The sequence below is a fragment of the Nyctereutes procyonoides genome, unplaced genomic scaffold, assembly GCF_905146905.1.
Source record: "Nyctereutes procyonoides isolate TBG_1078 unplaced genomic scaffold, NYPRO_anot_genome, whole genome shotgun sequence".
Classification (NCBI taxonomy): domain Eukaryota; kingdom Metazoa; phylum Chordata; class Mammalia; order Carnivora; family Canidae; genus Nyctereutes; species Nyctereutes procyonoides.
This window is the reverse complement of record NW_026575030.1, coordinates 23,933,475-23,954,713: the sequence shown is the minus strand read 5'-3', so window position 1 is coordinate 23,954,713 and position 21,239 is coordinate 23,933,475. Positions and strand designations below refer to the sequence as shown.

The 21,239-nt window shown below is 42.0% G+C and overlaps 1 protein-coding gene across 2 annotated transcripts in view; it reads left to right on the top strand.

The window, feature by feature from the left end:
- Positions 1-1,944: 1,944 nt before the first annotated feature.
- The window catches only part of PARP15 (poly(ADP-ribose) polymerase family member 15), a 44,530-nt gene continuing 25,235 nt past the window's right edge, over positions 1,945-21,239 (top strand). The window contains exons 1-5 of one of the 2 annotated variants that reach the window (XM_055316442.1): positions 1,945-2,169; positions 8,691-8,823; positions 9,676-9,909; positions 16,273-16,498; positions 18,151-18,267. In XM_055316442.1, the coding sequence (XP_055172417.1) occupies positions 16,427-16,498; positions 18,151-18,267 (189 nt within the window). In that variant the 5' untranslated portion in view covers positions 1,945-2,169; positions 8,691-8,823; positions 9,676-9,909; positions 16,273-16,426. The remainder of the gene's footprint in view (positions 2,170-8,690; positions 8,824-9,675; positions 9,910-16,272; positions 16,499-18,150; positions 18,268-21,239) is intronic. The other variant, XM_055316443.1, reaches the window with a different exon arrangement.

The window sequence follows — 21,239 nt, the reverse complement described above, 5'->3', positions numbered from 1 at the left end:
CTCCCACTCATGCTCTTTCTCTCTCTAAAATAAATCAATGAATCTTAAAAATATATTTTTAAAAAAACAAAAACAATAGCTCTGATCTCATTATTCCTCTGAAATACACCTTTAGTAACTCCCCAATGCCTAGAGCAAACTTGATCTTGGGTCAGAATCACTGGAGGTGTCAATAAAACACTGATTGCTAAGACCCCCCCCAAGAGTTTCTAACCCTATAGATGTGATATTGGGCCCCTGAATTTGCATTTCTGATAAGTTCCAGGTGATTCTGTTGCTGCTGGTCAGGGCATCACATTTTGAGGACCACTGGCCTAGAACATAGAGTTCAGATGCCACAGCATGGCCGTCAGGGATTTCTCATTGTTTTGCTTACCTCATGCCCCTTCCTCTCTCCCAAGCCCCCACTCCCCACTCCCAAGCCCCCACTCACAGCAGACTATCAGCTTTTCCAAGCCACGATCTATACTTTGCTTCTTCTGGCCTTTGCTCTGTTCTCTCTGGAATGCCCCTCTGCGTCATTCTCCACTTAGAAATGTCCTACTCTTCATTCCAAGTCTCACCCAAATGCCACTACTGTGGAAACTTTCCTTCAATCTTGTCTTAAAATTATGAATCCTTTATTTGCTTGTGCTCCTAATATTTCGTACATATCTTTTTAAAATGCAGATGTGATATCAAAATCCACTGCCTGGGGTGCATCAGCTCCATTCTGTGCCCTGATGGCGGGCTGAGTTCAGCAACGCAAAGTACCAGCAAGAGACAGGAAGGTAGGAGGACTCAGTGGGAACTGATTTGGGAAACGTGCTTCCCTTGCTGAGTCCAGAACGCAGCCAGGGCTCCCAGGCAGGGCTCTCTCCTGTAGGTGTATGGCTCTTACCAGTTTTGGAGCTGCCGCCTCCACCCCTCCCGCCAATCTAGTAGTCTTCAAGTTTTAGCAAGCACCTTTAGGCCACATAATTGATTAAACCTTTCTTTGCGCATCTATCATGCGTTGCTTCCTAGAAAGAGGTAGAACCAAACCCTCTTGTACAACCTCCCCCCCCCCCGACGGGGTGGTGCAGGGGGGGGACCAATACACAACCTCTCTGCACCCAGCACAGTAATAAAAAAATATCACACCTGTAGCTGGCACCATTTAAATCTCCATGAAATTAAGTGTTGCAGACCACTGTGCTCCCCCTTTTTGCTGATTAACTGCTTTTTAAATTGATTTTCTTTAAAAAGAAATATTTAAGCTGGTTTTTAGATAGGAGTCTGCTTTTTCCCCAGGTGGCTGGCCCCTTTGATAAAGCTCATACTCCTTTCCACCCCAAACCCTTCCCTTGAGGATTGGCCATTCTAGCAAAGGACAGCTGGACTTGCCTTGGGGTAACATGTTCAGTCCGCACCTACCCGGGTCCCTCCAGGCCGGATGGTAAGGGCGAGGGGAGGGGAGGTGAGGAGAGGGGAGGGGAGGGGAGGGGAGGGAAGGGAAGGGGAAGTGAAGGGAGGGGAGGGAAGGGGAGGGAAGGGGAGGGGGAGGCTGCTTTGCCATTTCTCACTGATTTCCCTTAACCCTTTGCCTCCACCCAGAAAGATAATTCTTCTACTAAGCCCTCTTCAATTACCCATGGTGCGTACACAGGTTGCCCCAAAACTCCTTTTCAAAAGGAAGTTTTGGTGCCAGGCCGACAGTAGTACCTGTTTTCAATAACGGAAAGAAATCCGAGGAATATTTCTCTTCTATTTGCCTCCTTTAGTCCCCACGATAACCTGAAGCCGCTCAGCACAGATTCCACCGACTGGGGTTACACACCTGAGAACCGCAGAGCCCAGAATTTGGACCTCAAAGTGGTCTGACACGAACATCTGTCCCAAAGGGGTGATACAACCTAGAGGCGGCACCCAGGCAGCTGTGGTTTTCAGAGAAAAGAAAGTGAAAGAAGAGGCCCGGGCCCGGGGGCGGTCGGGCGGCGCGAGCGGAGCAGCCGAGGCAACCGGAGGGCCGCGCCCCGTCCCCGTCCCGGTCCCCGTCCCCGCGCCCCGCGCCCAGACGCCCGCTGCCCCGACCTTCGCGCGCCCACTCGCGGCCGGGAGGCTGCGTGACCCGAGCCCGAGGCCGGCGCGGAGCCGGGGAACCGGGGAGCCGGGGAGCCGGACTGGAGGCGCGCCCACGCCGGGAGGATGGTGAGGGGCGCGCGGGCGGCGGGGCGGGGGCTCTAAGCGCGGGGGAGGGGCGGGGGGGTCGGGGCGGAGGGCGGCGGGGCTCTAAGCCCGGGGGGCGGGGGGCTCCAAGCCCAGGGCCCGCGGGGCTCTAAGCCCGGAGGGCGGGGTCGGGGGGGGGGTCGGGGTCGGGGTGGAGCGCAGCGGGGCTCTAAGCCCCGGGGCGGGCGGAGGGCTCTAAACCCTGGCGGTGGAGATCCAAGCCCGGGGTGGGGGTAGGGGCGGAGCGCAGTAGGGCGCTAAGCCCAGGGCCAGCGGGGCTCTAAGACCGGGGCCGGCGGGGCTCTAAGCCCGGTGTGGAGGGCTCTAAGCCAGGGGCTCTAAACCTGGGGCGACGGGGCTCTAAGCCCGGGGTGCGGGGGGCTCCAAGCCCAGGGCCCGCGGGTCTCTAAGCGCGGGGGGCGGGGTCGGGGGGGTCGGGGGATCGGGGTGGAGCGCGGCGGGGCTCTAAGCCCGGGGGCAGAGGGCTCTAAACCCGGGCAGTGGAGATCCAAGCCCGGGGTGGGGGTAGGGGCGGAGCGCAGTAGGGCGCTAAGCCCGGGGCCAGCGGGGCTCTAAGCCCTGTGTGGAGGTCTCTAAGCCCGGGGCCAGCGGGGCTCTAAGCCCTGTGTGGAGGTCTCTAAGCCCGGGGGCTCTAAACCTGGGGCGGCGGGTCGCCAAGCCCCATAGAGGGGTCGGGGCGGAGCGGGGCGGGGCTCTAAGCCCGGGGGCGGAGGGCTCTAACCCTGTGGTGGCGGCGCTCTAACTCTGTGGTGGCGGGGCTCTAACCCCGGGGCGGCGGGGCTCTAACCCCGGGGCGGTGGGGCTCTAACCCCGGGCGGCACGCAGACCCAGCCCTGCGCCTCTGTCCCTACGAGGCGGCTTCGTACTCCCCGACTTGCCCGGAAGACAGTGCGGTGCGGGGCATCCTTGTCCGGGCAAGTCTTTGGTCTCTTTTCCCTCAATTTTTGAAAGTTCCTTGTAAATCAGGAATCTTAATCTTTTATCTGTGATATATGTTCAGGCTGTTTCCTCTCAATTTGTTTGTCTTCTCAGTTTGCTTATGGTGGCTTCCCACCCCCTCCGCCAACCCCCCCCCCCCGCCCTGTGTGAATGGTTTTTATAGTAAAATCGATCAATTGTTTATTTTACTGTATTGGGGATTTTGGTCATGTTTTAAAAGCTTTCCCCATCACTGAGGTTACAGTCACCCATTTTATTTGTAATGCTTTTTTTTTTTTACTTTTAGATCTTTGATACATGTGGAATTTATTCTTTATGATCTGAGGAATGGATCAAATGTTATGGTTTTTTTTTCCAAATGGTTATCCAGTTGTCCCAACACTATTAAAGAGATTAGCACTGCCTTAGTACTTGAGATACCACCTTTATCATACACGGACTAGATTTTTAGATGTACTTTGTTTCTGGAACAGAGAAGCTATGTTAAATTTTTTAATGTCAGGGCTACTTCCCCTAAGAGCTCTGCCTTCCCACCATTTTCCTAGCTATTCCTGTGTGCTTATCTTTACTTAGGAACTTTAGGGTTGACTTCGAGTTTATGATCTGTGTCCAAAAAAAAGTTCATTGGGATTTGTATTGGATTTGCACTAAACTTATAAATTGCAGACAGCGGACACCTTGACATGGTGTTGAGATACTGTGACCAAGAACAAAGAATGTTGCTTCTTCGTTCAGGTTTTGTGGAATTGTGGCAGTGTCACTAGTTTCACAATTTGGAGGTGAGGTTCACCTGGACCTCCCCACAGCCTGTTTCGAGTCAGGCCTCCTTGTGGAGGACCCACTCTGGGTCCTACTGCAGGGAGAGTGGCCACCTCGCCGAACTCCATCAGTGAAAGAGGCGTGCAATAACCTTCCAAGTACCTACGTGTGTGTGTAACTTATTGGGTGGCCAAATCTGGTAAAGCTGTCAGGATGAACATGTGATTCTTTCTTTTAAATGTTAAAATAAAGATTTTTATAAAGAAAAAGAATAAATAAACACGTTACCGGTCTCCATCTCCTCCTCTTTAAAGAGTGTTTGTAGTTTTCTTACATAGAATAGTTCCAGTTATGTTTGTTTCTAAACATTTTTTTTTGCTATTGTACATGAGGTTTTTCCATTCACTGTGTCTTCCAATCATGTACACTATTTGTGTATATGAGTGCTATGGACTTTCTTTCATTTTAAAAATTAAGGTATAATTTGTATATAGCAAATTCATACTTTTTAGTGTACAGTTCTGTAAGTTTTGACAAATGAATACAATCGTGTAACAACCACAAAATATAAAAGATACAAAGATACGAAGATATAAAAAAGAGTTCCATCACCCCCCAAAATTCCCACCAGTCCTTTTGTAATCAATTTCTTCACTCACAGTGAGTCTCTGTCAAATACTGGTCATATTTTGGTTCCCATAGTTCCAGAATGTCATAGAAATGGAACCATACAGCACATGGTCTTTTGTGCCTTGCTTCTCTCACTTAGCATAATTCCCACCAGCTACATAAGAGAGTTCCTATTGCTCTACATCCCTTGCCTGCATTTGGTATTCTCATTCCACTAGGTGTGTAGTGGTGGCTCATTGTTATTCTAATTTGCATTTCCCTAAAGACTTAAGATGTTGAGCATCTTTTCATATGCTTATTTACCATCTGTATATTTTCTTGGTGAGGTGTCTGTTGAGATCTTTTGCCCACTTTAAAATCAGGTTGTTTTCTTATTGTTGGATTGTAAGAATTCTTTATATTTTCAGATAACAGTTTTGGTGTGTGTGTTTTTTTTTTTTTTAATCAGTTATGTCTTTTCAAATATTTTCTACCAGTCTGTGGAAGACTGCATTTTAAAGTGTAGCATGCTGAAGGGCGTGGGTGGCTCAGTCGATTAAGCATCTGCTTTTGGCTTGGGTCAGATCCCAGGGTCCCAGATCAAACTCCCAGTTCAGTGGGAAGTCTGCTTCTCCCTCTGCCCTTCACTCTGCTCATGCTCTCACTCTCACACACACTCTCTCTCTCTCAAATAAATAAAATATTTTAAAAATAAAAAATTTTGGGGATCCCTGGGTGGCGCAGCGGTTTGGCGCCTGCCTTTGGCCCAGGGCACGATCCTGGAGACCCGGGATCAAATCCCACAACGGGCTCCCAGTGCATGGAGTCTGCTTCTCCCTCTGCCTGTGTCTCTGCCTCTCTCTCTCTCTCTCTCTCTCTCTCTCTCTCTCTCTGTGTGTGTGTGTGAGTGACTATCATAAATAAATTTAAAAAAAATAAATAAATAATTTTATTTATTTATATATATATATAAAATGAAGTATAGCATGCCAAGTCCCTTATCATTTCATTTGGTATTACCTTGTTTTTTAAAATACATTTTGCTTTCATTTTGTCAAATTTTATTTTTTAAAAAGATTTTGTTTATTTATTTGAGAGAGGGAATGAGCGAGGGAGAGAGAGAGAGAGAGAGTGCACATGAGCAGAGAGAGGAAGAAGCAGACTCCCTGCTGAGCAGAGAGCAAGAGGCAGGGCTCTTGCTCCCAGGACTCCCTATCATGACTGAGCCACCAGGCACCCCTCATTTTGTCAAATTTTATAAATTACCGTGTTGGTATCTTAACTGGACTTGAATTAAGAGGCTTTGTGTATCTATAACTTGGAGAGTATTGTCATTTGTAATGTATTTATGCAAAGGCAGAGAATATCAAGACTTTATTTTTGCCACTGATATTTAGTAATTCTCTTAAAGTGATCTCATATGTCCTTATCTACATTTTCTCTAAGAGTTGATTTATTGATTCTTGTTTTTTAATGAGTTTTATTGAGATATAACTTACATGCCATAAAATTCACTCTTTAAAAGGGTACAATTCAGTGCTTTTTTAGTATATTCACATTGTTTACCATTATCTATTTTTATTTTTATTATTTTTTTTAAAGATTTTATTTATTTATTTATTTATTTATTTATTTATTTATTTATTTATTCATGAGAGACACACAGAGAGAGGCAGAGACACAGGCAGAGGGAGAAGCAGGCTCCATGCAGGAAGCCCGATGTGGGACTTGATCCCAGGACTCCAGGATCATGGCCCAGGCCAAAGGCGGCGCTAAACTGCTGAGCCACCAGGGCTGCCCATATTTCTACTTTTTGACTATTATGAATAATGCTGCTGTGAACATTTGTTGTCTCGGTCAAGTGGGCTGCTAGAACAAATACCATAGACTGGGTGACTTAAACAACACTTATTTCTCATAGTCTGGAGGCTGGAGTTGTGAGGTCAGGATGTAAGCATGATAGTGTTCTTGGTGAGGACCCTCTTCCTGATTTGCAGATGACTCCCTCTTGCTATTTTCTCACATGGCAAAAAGAGAGCTCTGGTCTTTTCATCTTCTTATAAGGACACTAATCCTTTCACATAGGTTCCACTTTCATGACCTCATCTAAACCTAATTAGTTCCCGTCTGACCCCATCTCCAGATACCATCAATCACCTAAGGATTAGGACTTGAACACCTGAATTTTGGGGGTACACAAACATTCTGTCTGTAGCATTTGTGAACAATTTTTTTGTGGACATACGTTTCATGTCTCTTGGGTATATTCATATCTGGGTGTAAAACATATGGGTATATGGTAACTCTCACTTTTTGAAAAATTGCAAAACTGTTTTCCTAAGTAGTTGTACCATTTTTATTCCCACCAGCAAGATATGAGGATTCCAATTTCTCCACATCCTTGCCAACACTTGTTATTGTCCAGCCCTTAAAATTTTACTTATTCTAGTAGATGTGAAGTGATATGTCATTGTGATTTTGATTTGCATTTTCTAAATGACTAATGATGTTCAACACTTTATTATGTACTGGCCATGTGTTTATCATCCTTGGAGAGGTGTCTATTCAAATCCTTTGCTTATTTTTAAATTGGATTATTTGCTTTTTTGTTGTTGTTGAGTTGTAAGAGTTCTTTATTTTTTTAAGAGTTCTTTATATATTCTAGATATAAATCCTTTATCAACTATGATTTGCAAATCTTTTCTCCCATTCTATGAGTTGTCTTTTTACCATCTTTTTTTTTCTAAGATTTTATTTATTTCTTTGAGAGAAAGAGAGAGGGAGCATGAGCAGACTGAGGGACAAAGTCAGAGGAAGAAGCAGATGCCCCACTGAGCACGGAGTCCAATGCAGAGTCCATCCCAGTACCCTGGGATCATGACCTGAGCCACAAAGCAGATACCCAACCACCTGAGCCACTGAGGCACCCATGTCTTTTCACTTACTTGATGGTGTTGATGATTTCAAAAAATGTTCACAGTATGTGGGTGTAGTATTTGTAAAGAATGACTTTTCTGGGGCAGCCCGGGTGGCTCAGCGGTTTGGCTCAGCGGTTTAGCCCCGCCTTCAGCCCAGGGTGTGATCCTGGAGACCCGGGATCCTGGAGTCCGGCTCCCTGTATGGAGCCTGCTTCTCCCTCTGCCTGTGTCTCTGCCTCTCTCTCTCTGTGTCTCTCATGAATAAATAAATAAAATCTTAAAAAAATGACTTTTTTGGTATCTTTTCCATTTCTAAATTTATCCTCATTTCTTTTGGCCACCTTATTTTTATGACCCAGAAGAAATTCTGAAAAATATGTGAAATAGAAATTATAATAGAGTACATTTTTAGTTTTTGTTTTTTTTTTTCATTACTTCTAAGGAGAGTGACTGACTTGTTTCTTCACTGTAAATACTATTAACTTCTGAGTTCAGAGTAAGCTTCTTTATCATGCTTAAAGTTCCTTTAGTTTTCTTCCAAGGGTTAAAAACAATGAAAAATTAAAATAATAATCTCTATTTTCCCCATAAATGGCTACCCCATACCCAACCTTCTTTGTGAAAATGCAGCGTTTTTTATTTTGGTTATCTGTAGAATGCCCTTTCATTATATAGTAACAGAAACTTCTGTCTTTTCAGTAATAAGTTGTGGCTCTAGAAATTTATGTCAGTGGATGAGCGTTATCATTTATTGTCATGTTTGTTATTTTTTTCCCTGTGATTTGGTGGGTAAACTTGATTTTACAAAGAATAATGTTTAACTTTATACTATCATTTAGCCAGAATTATGATTTTTTCTCTTTTCTTTCTTTCTTTCTTTCTTTTCTTTCTTTCTTTCTTTTCTTTCTTTCTTTCTTTCTTTCTCTCTCTCTCTCTCTCTTTCTTTCTTTCTTTCTTTTTCTTTCTTCTTTTTCTTTCTTCTATAGGGCAATGAGTTAAATCTCTTTCCTTCCAAAGCATTTGAAACATCAGAAAGTAATATAAAGGCCAAATCTTTTCAGATCTTAAAGCAGATATGAAAACTAACATCTTAAGTATTTCTGTCTCTAAAAATTGCTAAGTTGGAAGACCTCAGTACAAAAGTAATACTTTTCAGAAGAGTGGATCAAATGGATGAATTGGAAGTGGATGAAATAGATGAATTTTCAAAAGACCATTCACAAGCATCCCTTTTGGTTGTATTTCACAATATCCAAGACACCATGACTGAGAATGTACTTTCCTTGCTTGGAGTCAATGACCTGTGACCTGTCAGAAGCCAATGGTGACTTCAGGGTGGAAGTAATGCCCAATACTCAAGTTGCTGTCATGATTTTTCTTGAAAATACTGGTAAGACAGACATTATCTATTAACCTTTCATTTGCAAATTGTGGTTGTATCCTACTTTGAGATTCCAGGCATCCCACAGTGGGTTTTGATTAAAAGTTGTGCTCTCTCAGTAAGACAATTGCCAAGGGATTACATATTATTACTTTCAGTACTACTAATACCTAATATTTATCAAGTGCCTTGCTCTATGCTAAGCACTATGCTAAGCTTTTACTTACTTCATCTCAAGTAGCACTATGAGACAGTACATTATTATCCCTGTTTTACAGATGAAGAAATCTAGGTTTAGAGAAAATTAAATGACTTGGTCACGGTCACACAGCTAGTAATTATTTGAATCAGAATTCCAAATTAGATATTCTTACTTCTGAGTGTATTTTCTTAACCACTGTGAATGTGCCCCCCAAATCTCCTGTGAGCTTAATAGTTATAGGAGTTTATTTTTATGACAATGACATGTCCAAAGAGACTGAGATAAGGTGAAATAAGGTAGGGGGGGAAGAGAGAAATTAGATTTAGAAAACAATATTGTTTTATAATCATCATCATCATTATTATCAGCTTAAAGTGGCTGCACATATCTGATTTCATTTAGAAAGGTAGCTGTTGATCCATGTTCCCAAAATGGTCTTAACTGGAGGCCACCATTAATGAGAGCTGTGTACTCATGCACTCACAGTAAGCCATGTGGGATAGGTTGAAGTTGTCACCGTGAAATTTAAATTTATGTAGAAATATAGTATCTAAATTTTAGTTCTTAGTTATAGCCTCTAAATCAAATTATTTCTAAAATCTGTTTTCTTTTGCTATGAAATGAAATTATAGTACCAATAAACTGATTTTTATTTGTAGATGTCAGGACATCTGTTAACGTTTGTGTTGGACACAGTAGAGTTCAGCAATTTCAGATTTTCCCAAGACTTCTGGAACTGAATGAACCATTAGGGTTGAAAATCTGCTGCCTCATGTGGATAACAGTTACATAACAATTTTTTGAAAACCCCACAAATAGAAGAGAAAGGGTAACCAATGTGCAGCTTTTCCCAGAAGAGAGGTCATCCCTGGTTGAGTTTTCTAACTACAAAGGTAATCAATTTCTTTTCTTTCTTGACCTTTACAGTTATTATTAACCATTTCATGCACAAATGAAGTTAAAGTAGAGACCACACAAGTGATTAGGAAATCCATCAAAGCTACTCATTCTTACTGGAATATACCATGATTTAACTCAAGGCTTTGAACAGGTCTCTGAAGACCCAGCCAAAAGAATAGTTTTTGTGCAGTAACAAAAAAACATACAACAAAACTTCTCTTGATCTTAATTTCTCTGTAGTTACTGGTTCATGTCTTTGTTTACCTTTGCAGGAAAATTTCTCAAAAAATTTGTCATTACTCATCCCCATTTCCTCTCTTCTTACTCTCTTAAATCGATCTGTCTAGAAGAGGCTTTTACCTCCATCATTCCACCAAAATTGCTCTTGTCAAGATCACCAATGGCCTCTATGTTGCTAAACTCACTAACCACTTTTCAATCCTCATTTTACTCGATCTCTTAGTAGCATCTGACAAAGTGTTCAATGTCTCCTTCTAAATGCACTTTCTTCACTTGCTGCTAGGATGCCACACTTTGGTTTTGCTTCTACCTTGGTAGCTGCTCATTCCTATTCTTTCATTTACCTTCTTTTCTTCAACTCTTAATGCAGAGCTCAGTTCTCTTCTCCTTTTTATCTTCACTCAATTCCTTGGAAATCTAGTGGCTTTATATACTATGTATCCTTGCCTCTTAATTCATATCTGCAGTCAAGACTGTCTCATGAACTCCCATGTCTATACTTACTGCCTCCTAGATTTCTTCATCTGATTGTCTAAAAGTATATGACATAAATATAACATGTTCAAGACAAAACTCCCCATCCTCACCCTACACCACCATCTGCATTATCCACAGGCTTTCCCATTTCAGTAGATGGCAATTCCATCCTCCTTGTTGCTCAGTTCAAAACCCGGGAGTCTCTCATATCCCATACCCAGTCCTTTAAGAAACCCTGTTCATTCTACCTTCAAGATGTATTTAGAATCTCATTACTCCTCAAAGAACACAATAAGAATTTAGAAAATTAAATGAACCATTTTAATGGTGGTAACAATCTCCCAAAGAACCTATACCACAAAAACAGTTTATATTTTAGATAATATGACCAAATAAATACCGTTTTTAATGGCCATACTTCACCCGCACATCTCCTCTCCCAACTTTGATCCTTAGGAAGTGTTGATGAAGCCAAAAAGTCTCCCTGAAACTATTGGTGGGGATAGAAGACTGGGGGGAAAATGAATGAAGTCAAGAGAAGAGAGGCAGAAATTAGGATCTTCCTCTTATAGCTTCGAAGGAAACCAGGAAAGCTAGAAATTGAGATGCTCTGGAGAGAAAAGGAGTTCAACTTTCAGTAGTGGTTTAAGAAGCTAATAATAGTCTTAGGACCAGGCTGAAATAATATCTGATTCTTCATACAGCAAGGAATCGATACTACTGGACATTTTTAATTGGTACTTTGTGAGAAGCCAAACATTTGGTAGTAGACTTCTACATTTAAAACTGTATCATTCTTAGGACTCATACCAACCTCCCAAAGCTGCAAAATATCTCTCACTTACTTGTCACCCAGTCTTTAATGCTAGTGTTGACATCTGAAGAGCTATTTTTTAAAAACAGTTTGTTATGGTTATACTCTGGTAAGTAGTTAATGTCTAAGCATACATATTCAGTGTCTCTGGAGATAACATGTGCAGGTTGGGATAGCTAAGAGCCTCAGTCTGCACTCCATCCATTGTGAGCTAAAGGAGCCAGCAGTGGAGGCAGAGTGATATAGAGTACAATGAAACAGTTTACAAACTTTTTTTAAACCACAGTGTACCATAAAAAATATATATTTTATATCTCAACCCATACCTTATATAAAAAACAAAAACATTTGTTGCAGTTTGGAAAAAAAGTTTTGCTACAACACTTATTTCTTGCTAAGGAGCTGATACACTCTATTCTATTTTGGTTTTGTTTGGTTAGGTTTTGAGGGGTTTTTTTTGTTTGTTTTGCTTTTTTGTTTTTAATTTTTTGTTAAGGCCTTAAAAATTTATATTCCTGGCATAGTCATTAGAGGTTGGCTTTCAGCAATGTCTTTGACACAAAGGGTTAGGAAAGAGGGGTTCTAACCTTGTCGCCACTATCTCCACCAGCCTGCCCTTCAAGCCATCCAAAATAAGCATAGAATCTGTTAGTTTTCTATTGCAGCATACCAAATTTAGTATGCTTTACATAGCAAACGTTACTGTCTCATACTTTCTGAAGGCCAGGAATTTGGGGGCAGCCTAATTGGGTGATTCCGGTTGAGGATCTCTCCTGAGGTTACAACCTGTTCACTGGGGCTGCAGTCCTCTGAAGGCTTGATGAGAACTGGAGAGTTTCTTCTAAGTCCACTCACATAACTGCCGCCTCAGTTCCTTGCCTTGAGGGCCTCTCCATATGGGTGTTCACGACTTGGCAGCTGGCTGCCCCCAGACTGAGTTATCTGAGGGGGAGGAGAGGGCTGCAGTGCCTTTTTTGTCTAGCCGCAGAAGTGCCGTGGCATCACTTGTGCCATATTTTGTTGGTCACAGAGACCAACTCTGATACAATATGGAAGGAAACTATTCAAAGATGCGATTACCAGGAGGTAGGGATCATTAGCTGCCCTCTTACTTATACAATCCAAGAAAATGCAGCTTCAAGACAAGTTCCATTTACTCTTTACTTCTAGTCAGATTGTCACACCTAAGCCTTCTATATAGAAATAGAGGACCACTGGCCTTTAGAATCCCGAAGGTATGTGTGTGTGTATATATATATTTTTTTTCTTTAAGATGTTATTTATTTATTTATTTATTTATTTATTTATTTATTTATTTATGACAAAGAGAGAGTAAGTGAGTGAGCAGGGAGGGGGATAGAGAAATAGAGGGAGAGAATGACCTTGAGCAGGCTCCATGCCTAGCATGGAGCCCAATACAGGACTCAATTGCATGACCCTGAGGTCATGACCTGAGCAGAAATTAAGAGTCAAATCCTTAACCGACTGAGCCAGCCAGGCACCCTTCAAAGATATAGATTTAAATCCTCTAATTTACTAGCTGGATAGTGTGGCAATGTTACTTCCTTGTTCCTGTTTCCTCACTTTAAAAAGTGGAGATAAAATCTATCTCACAGGGTCACAGGTGAAGGTTAAATTAAGTAAGATAATATTTGTAAACTGACATATAATGGGTATTCAACAGGTAAAGCTATAATTATCAAAATAGGAAAAAATGGAAAACACAAATTACTAATTTGGTGATAAATACTAGATGTGAATCATGCTTTCCATAGCTATATGTCTCAGCGGCTACAGGGCAAAGTGTTATTATTAAATGGTGTTTGAATAGTTCAGTGTCCTCATTTTGATACTGTTAGGACTTCTGACATAAAAGGATTATAATAAACTATTTCTGCTGGATAACATGCATTTGAAAATAGGCTAGTGAATTTAATTTAGAAAAAAAAATCTCCCCCTGCTCCCCCAAAGCAAAATAGTTGGCTTAGATGTAAAACCAGACCACTAAGGCTTCTTGGCTGCAAACTCAATGTCCCCCAAGTTGATCCATTCCACCTTAGGGCAGTTCTAATCACAAAAAAAAAATTAGCAATGTTTGAAGCCCAAATATGTTTTACTTATCATCTTGTTCTTCCTTATAGAGTTGTAGAAATAAATCCTTTATAAGATAGTCCTTTGGATGTTTAAGGACAACTATTATGTGTAGCTCCCTGCATTCCATCCTACCTATTATCTGGACTTCTGCAAATTATTTTTTTTAAAGATTTTATTTATTTGCTCATGAGAGATAGAGAGAGAGAGAGAGAGAGAGAGAGAGAGAGGCAGAGACACAGGCAGAGGGAGAAGCAGGCTCCATGCAGGGAGTCCGATGTGGGACTTGATCCCGGAACTCCAGGATCACACCCTGGGCCCAAGGCAGGCGCTAAACTGCTGAGCCCCCCGGGGATCCCCTACTTCTGCAAATTAAATAGATTCAGTTCCTTTTATATATCCTCATGTGATGCGGTTTGGAGTCCTTTCACAGCTTCACTTTTCCTCTCCTGAACACCATAGCTCATTTTCATAATCCCTTTGCAAAGTTTTGTACCTTGAACAAAATACAATACCCCAGGCATTGCCCGTTTTCACCAGTGAAAAGTAGAATAGGATTATTATTCATTATGCATATTCTTGTTATCATGTTTTTCTTCTTATAGCCCCAAATCTCATTACTACCTTTTTAAAAATGAATGACTATTTTTAGAGCAGTTTCAGGTTTACAGAACAATTGAGCAGGAAGTAAGGAGAATTCCTTCTACCCACACTTTTCCCTAATACTAACATCTTGCATTAGTGTGGTACCTTTGTTAAAATTGATGAAAAAGTATTGCTACATTAGTAGCATAAAGTCCATTATATTATATTAGAGTTCACTCTGGTTGAATGATTCTCTGGGTTTTGACAACGCATGACGTCATGTGTCCTCAAAGACTGGAATAATTTCAGTGCCCTGAAAATCCCCGGTGCTTCACCGATTTATCCCTCCTTCCTTCCCTCCTCCAAACTGCAGGCAGCCACTGACGTTTTTTACTGTTTCCAGAGTTTTGCCTTTTTCAAAATGCCATGTGGTTGGACTACTAGAACATAGAGCCTTTCAGATGGACTCCTTTGCTTAGTAATAGGCATTTGGTAGCTTGATGACTCATTTCTTTTATCTCTGGATAATATTCTATTTTATGGAGTATCACGTCCATTATTTATCCATTCACTGCTTGAAGGACATCTTGGTTGCTTCCAAATTTTGGCAATTATGAATTAAGCTATATGGCTGCTATAAACACTCATGTGCAGGTTTTGTGTGGACATAAATTTTCGACTCATTTAGGTAAATACCACAAAGCACAGGCGCTGGATCATATAGTAAGAGTATGTTTAGTTTTATAAGAAACTGCCAAAAAAAAAAGGAAAAAAAAACCTGCCGGACTCTCTTCCAAAGTGGCTGTACCATTTTGCATTCCCACCAGCAGTGAATGAGAGTTCCTGTAGCCCCTTCTTCTTCCCAGCATTAGGTGACCTTTATTTTTTTTCTTCTTATATAGCTACATCACTGTTGACTTATACAGAATTTATCATCCATCAAAATTCCTTAGATATTTTTCTATGACTTAGCTACTGTGCCACATACTCTTTCTCTCAAACTTGTGCAGTTACTCTTTGGACCTCCTTGAGTGTCTTTCCTTTCCTTTGATACTTCTCCAGATGTCCCAGGGCCTCTTTTATTTATTAGGTTCACCCATAATCCAACTGCTAAAGTATAGCTGGGAAAGACTCACACTTACAACCTTCTACAGAGGGTTGGTCTTCAGGAGACTAGTAGTCTGGAGACTGGAGGTGCCTGGGAATTTACATTCATCACCCAACCAGGATGACCCGTAGGCAGATAACCGGCTGGTGGGGAGGTACAAAATCCCAGCTCCCCAGCTCAAGGTTGGGACAACACTGTGATGCAATTTATATACTCCAGAGTCCCTTGCAGGATCAGTCAGAAGCCAGCTTTAACCTGAACCCCATTCTCTGTCTTTATCTCTTACTTCCTACGTGTTTCTCCTGAGGGTACAACTTTAGTAATTCAGTTGCACATGAATCCTCATCTCAAGCTCTGCTTCTGGGAATCAGACCTAATTTTATTACTTTTTTTTGGTTACAGCACACAATTGTTCTTAATGTCTTTTACTATTATAACTCTTCCTTTTAAAAAATTGTATTTACTTCTTTTTGTAATTAATTAATTTATTTTGCGTGAGAGAGAGTGCAGGGGGAGGGGCAGAGGGAAAGAATCTCAAGCAGACTCCTGGCTGAATGTTGAGCCTGACTCACGGCTCCATCTCATAAGCCTGAGATCATGACCTGAGCCAAAATCAAGAGTCAGACGCCCAACTGACTGAACTACCCAGACACCCCGATGTTGTATTTACTTTTAACAGTTCGCTTTTAATTGCTCATGCATAACTGTGTGCATTTATTGAATCTTTAAGAGCCAGAGTTTTGTTTTTCTCTTTTTTCCAGAAAAAATATCACCTCTCCAATAATATAATGAATGTTAATGGGAAAATCAGATTAATTGTACAAACCTTCACTGCAAAGTAAGCATTAATGGGATAGATCTATTCTATTAGGTGAGGATTAACTCCATTGCATTCATGAATATCACATCTTTCTTTGAGCTGCCTGACAGTGGTACTATTTTAGGCAGACATTCTACATTTCAGAGTCTCATTAGTTTCAGGACTTCTTTTTATACTAAAGATTTTGTCTGAATCCCTACCTTTTACTTTATTTATTTTAGTGGTGGACACCTACTTGGCCAAAGAGCTTGTCTTCAATGAAAGGCCCATCTCTGTGTTTCCGTATTATGTGACTCTGGGCCTAGCCTTGCACAGAAAGGAGAAGCCCCTGAGAAAGTTGGCTGCACCATTTCTAGTGGCTCTGGATCCTCTCATATGGAAGATCTTGCAGAAGAAGCATCACCTGATTGGAATGATAAATTACAAAAGGGAAAGTGTCACTGTGAGGTAACATGGCCCCAAGTCAGCTGAAAGGAGCTAGAGGTAACATTCAGATCTGTGGCCACTGAACCCAAGGAAAGACAAAGATCAATGTCATCAAGACTTGGAATGGGGACTTTTCTAAAAACTTTTGCCATATAATTTCTAAATATCAAATCACCAAATTGAATGTGAAGCCAACAGCATGGGAAGACATAAAAAACAACATAGATTGTTTTTTATTTTGATTGAGTCTGATATATTCAAGGAGATGATCATAATAACAGGTTGTTTGGAGGATGTGAAAAGAGTACAATTAAAGACACCAACCATAACACTGAAAATGAAAAAACAAAATTTGACAGAGAATGTGGCTGGTTCTTCTAGAAGGTTTTCTGGTCTTTATATCAGTGCTTTGAGAGAGTCTATACTCAAGGATTTCTCAGGATGGGAGGCCATTAATAATGCTTGCACCAAACATACCAGAGTACATGCAGGAGAGTATAGGGTAAAGGACTGCTCAAGGAGCCCATTCCCGGTCCTTCTGGAGTTTTCTATTTGTTATAGAGAGTAGAGTGTGGAAAATTCTCTAAGATTTTTTTTTTAAGATTTTATTTATTTATTCATGAGAGACACAGAGAGTGAGAGAGGCAGAGACACAGGCAGAGGGAGAAGCAGGCCCCATGCAGGAAGCCCGATGCGGAACTTGATCCTGGGTCTCCAGGATCATGCCCTGGGCCGAAGGCAGGCGCTAAACTGCTGAGCCACCCGGGGATCCCTCTAAGACTGTTTTAAGCAAAGAAAATTCATAACCCTTTTGAGTTAGATCAGTCATGGAAAATACATTTCATTTCATGGGTTACTTCTGATCAAATGATAGTTGTTGCCTGGAGCTCTATGTTGAGCAAGGTTCTGAGCCTCTACCTGGATTGACTGAAAAAGAGTGTTGATACCAATTAATGTCTGTCACAGGTGTGGATGATGAGGTATATGGGCAGGGGGAGGTGATGTGCGCCATGTTTTTACCATTGGGTTTAAGTGTGAGAGGACCATCAGGTAGATCAGCTTGTCTTCCTAGATTCTGTGCAGATTCACAGATGGTGCCTTTCTCAGCTGATATTTTGACTTTGAGTAAGTGGTTTTGTCTCTTTGTACTTGGGTTTTGGTTTTGGCTTGGTTTTGGTTTTAAAATTCTTTGGCTGATTAATAGTCAAACTACAAATGCTTTATTGTGGAGAACTGAGGGGTGTGTCTTAGTTTGAGTTTCCCCAGGAGAGTACTTGAGACAGGATTCAAGTGCAAATGATCTAAATAGGGAAGTAAAAGATACTGATAGGGTGTGTTATTAAATCAGTTACCACTTACTCCCACTGGGGAAAGAGTGAGTCCTACCTGGGAGGCAAGGGTGATGGGTGGTTTTACTTATTCCCCTCAGCAGGGTCTACTAATCTAGAATTCTTGGGGGGAATAAGTAAAAAGAGCTCACTGGCATATGGAGTATTAAATACAGTTGGTACTCAAAAATTGTGATAATAAATTATTTGCTTTTGAATCTTAGGGTGGGATTATGAGTTGAGTTAGAGAGGTGTGGAATCTACTAGTTATTTTCTCTTTGGGCACCTGTGAGTAAGGCTCCAGATAGCATTGACTGGTCAATACTTTTACTGTTTTCTCCACAGTCAAGAGACCAAGTCAGCTGGAAAAAATGTCTTTCAAACAGAAATGTGATAGCCTCAACCCAAACCAAAGAAGGTCTAAACCTCATGTTGATAAGTGGAGATGTTATTTATTTCCAGGTAAGTGGTGCTATTTAGTAAATCCGATAAGAAACAGTGGGGTCTAGTTCACTGGTTCTGTGATTTGAGGTCAAAGATTAAGATCCTATAAATTTGAGGAGCTGAACCTACCTGAGGTTCAAGCAGGCTATACTTAACTATCCCCTGTATTCCACATGTTCTCATGTGAAGACATCCAAGTTGACCATAAACCCGGGCGTGGCATCTACCTCTTTTATTTCTCTGTAACTCATCTTGACCTACTTTCAACCCAGTTCTGTTCCAATCAGCATTTATGGGGAGGAGATATGTACATAACTTTGTAATATCACCCTTTACAAAAATACCCCATTGCTCCTGTCTGAGCACTTTCTGAGGCACAGGCAGAATGAGAAAGGAGAAATATTGCCAGAGTGGGTACTAAAAGCTCAGCTTGGCTTTTGCCTGCCTTCACTCCTATTGCATTTCCCCTCGTGGAATCACCAGTTAGCAGGAGATACAGGCCCTGTATTCCATCTAGAGTTAACATCCATGGTACTCGGTCCTGGCTGCACGTCGGAACCATCTGGGAAGCTTTTAAAAATACAAGTGCGGGATCCCTGGGTGGCGCAGCGGTTTGGCGCTTGCCTTTGGCCCAGGGCGCGATCCTGGAGACCCGGGATCGAATCCCACGTCGGGCTCCCGGTGCATGGAGCCAGCTTCTCCCTCTGCCTGGGTCTCTGCCTCTCTCTCTCTCTGTGACTATCATTAAAACACACACACACACACATAAAAATACAGGTGCCCAGGGACACCTGGGTGGCTCAGCGGTTGAGCATCTGCCTTTGGGTCAGGGTGTGGTACTGGGGTCCAGGGATGGAGTCCCACATTGGGCTCCCCACAGGGAGCCTGCTTTTTCCTCTGCTTATGTCTCTGCCTCTCTCTCTCTCTCTCTCTCTCTCTCCTCCTCTCTCCTCCTCTCCCTCCCCCCCCCCCCCCCCCCCGTGTCTCTCATGAATAAATAAAATCTTTAAAAAAAATACAAATGCCCAGACCCCACCCCTAGAAATTTTGATTTTAATTGACCAGGTATGTGGTCTAGGGGGTCAGTAGTTTTTGAAAGAATTCCAGGTGATTCTAATATGCAGCTAAGGCTGAGAATTACTAATTTGGATTCTTCTTCGGAATTCTGTAGTTCCCACCATTTTGACACTTGATGTTTACCTCCAGATGGCATACACTCAAGATCAATGGAAAGAGAATTCTTCTGAGAAATTTATTTATTTATTTTTAATTTATTTATGATAGCTACAGAGAGAGAGAGAGAGGCAGAGACACAGGCAGAGGGAGAAGCAGGCTCCATGCACCGGGAGCCCGACGTGGGATTCGATCCCGGGTCTCCAGGATCGCGCCCTGGGCCAAAGGCAGGCGCCAAACCGCTGCGCCACCCAGGGATCCCTCTTCTGAGAAATTTAGAGACTCATGGCTTATGAGCCACTGGAAATATTATTTGCTGTAGCTGCAGCTAGTGAGATGGCAGGAGGGAGGCAGCCAACCACTTTCTTCATGTTCTTAGAATGGCTAGAATCCTTAAGCTCCTTTGTTACATGGGTTCAGGGCCTAGTTCTCAAATCTTCAAGGTGAAAAGTTGAATCTTCTAGTACTAGCCAGACTTAAACTGGCACTAATCAAACTCAAAAGACTTATTTATGAAATTGGAATTGTAATTCTTTAATTTGCAACAAGGAAGCCAAGTGCCATGGGTACGGGCCATAGAGGGCCCTGTAGCTGCCTATCAGGAGATTGCTTGGTGAGCGAACTCAGACCAGAAAAGAACTGGGTAACATCCAAGTACAGTAAGTTTCTTTGTCACTTTAGGAGTAGACGCAGTGTGGTGGTTACGCAGACCAACTCCAAAGCTCATTCAGCCAGAGTTCAAATCCCACTCTACCACTGACCAGCCATTCACCTTGCTCAACAGCCCCTGTGACTCATCCTTATCTACAACTATGGATGATGATGATATTAGGGTTGTTGTGAGGTTTAAATAAAATAATCCACATAAAACATTTAGCACCTCCCTGGCACATAGTGAAAACTCAAAAAAAAAAAAAAAGGTAGCTATCATTGTTATCCACTTAAAACAGACCACTTCAAATTTTACCCTTCACCCAAGTTGTGTTACAATCTAGTTGAGATAGATTTTCTGTACCCTCATCTTGTAGACGAGGAAACTGAGGTCTTTTTACTACATAGTCTGTTGATTATTAAACTCGTGTCAACCCTGTCAAGGTACCTATTCTCAGGGGCTTCCTGCAGCCTGTAGCATAAAGTCTGAAAAAAAAAGTGTGAGCTTTTGGAGCCTTCCATCACTTGGCCCCAAATTTCTTTCCAGCCCCGTCTCTCACCATTGAGCTAACACACTCCGTTAGCTAAAGTGGGCTGATTTCTGACCTTTCTCAAGTCTTTGTGTTTTCTTAAATATTCACCTACCTAGAATGCTTACTGCCTTCTTTCTCCTTGTCCCAGCTTCATGCCTTATCCTCTTTGTAAAGACTTTACTCACCAGTCCAGCCTAAAGGCTTCCTGCCTTTTAAAAAATTCTATAGCAATTACTAATTGTACTTTTAACACAGTTTCTTTTTATCATCTTGAACTGATTTAAACATTCAGAATATTTCACTGTTTTACATGTTAATATATTACTTCTCCAAACTGTGTAGGAATCAGTAAGCAGAGAGTGGGATGAAAGTGGGCTGGATCTTGGTTTTTTGGCAGGCTCACTGACTTTTGTCCCTGCAGGGAACTTCTCAGGTCCTGAGATTAGTTTATGTTAACTAATCTCCTGTAAGATGGAGACGGACCCATGAGAGTGAGAAATAGAACTGTTATGTGGCCCAAAGACATAGACACCTTTTAATTTACAATGAGGAAGGGCTGCCTAAGGAACCAGGATACTCAAAATTCACATGATCAAAGCATTCTCCTCTCCAAATTTGAATATGAAATCCGAG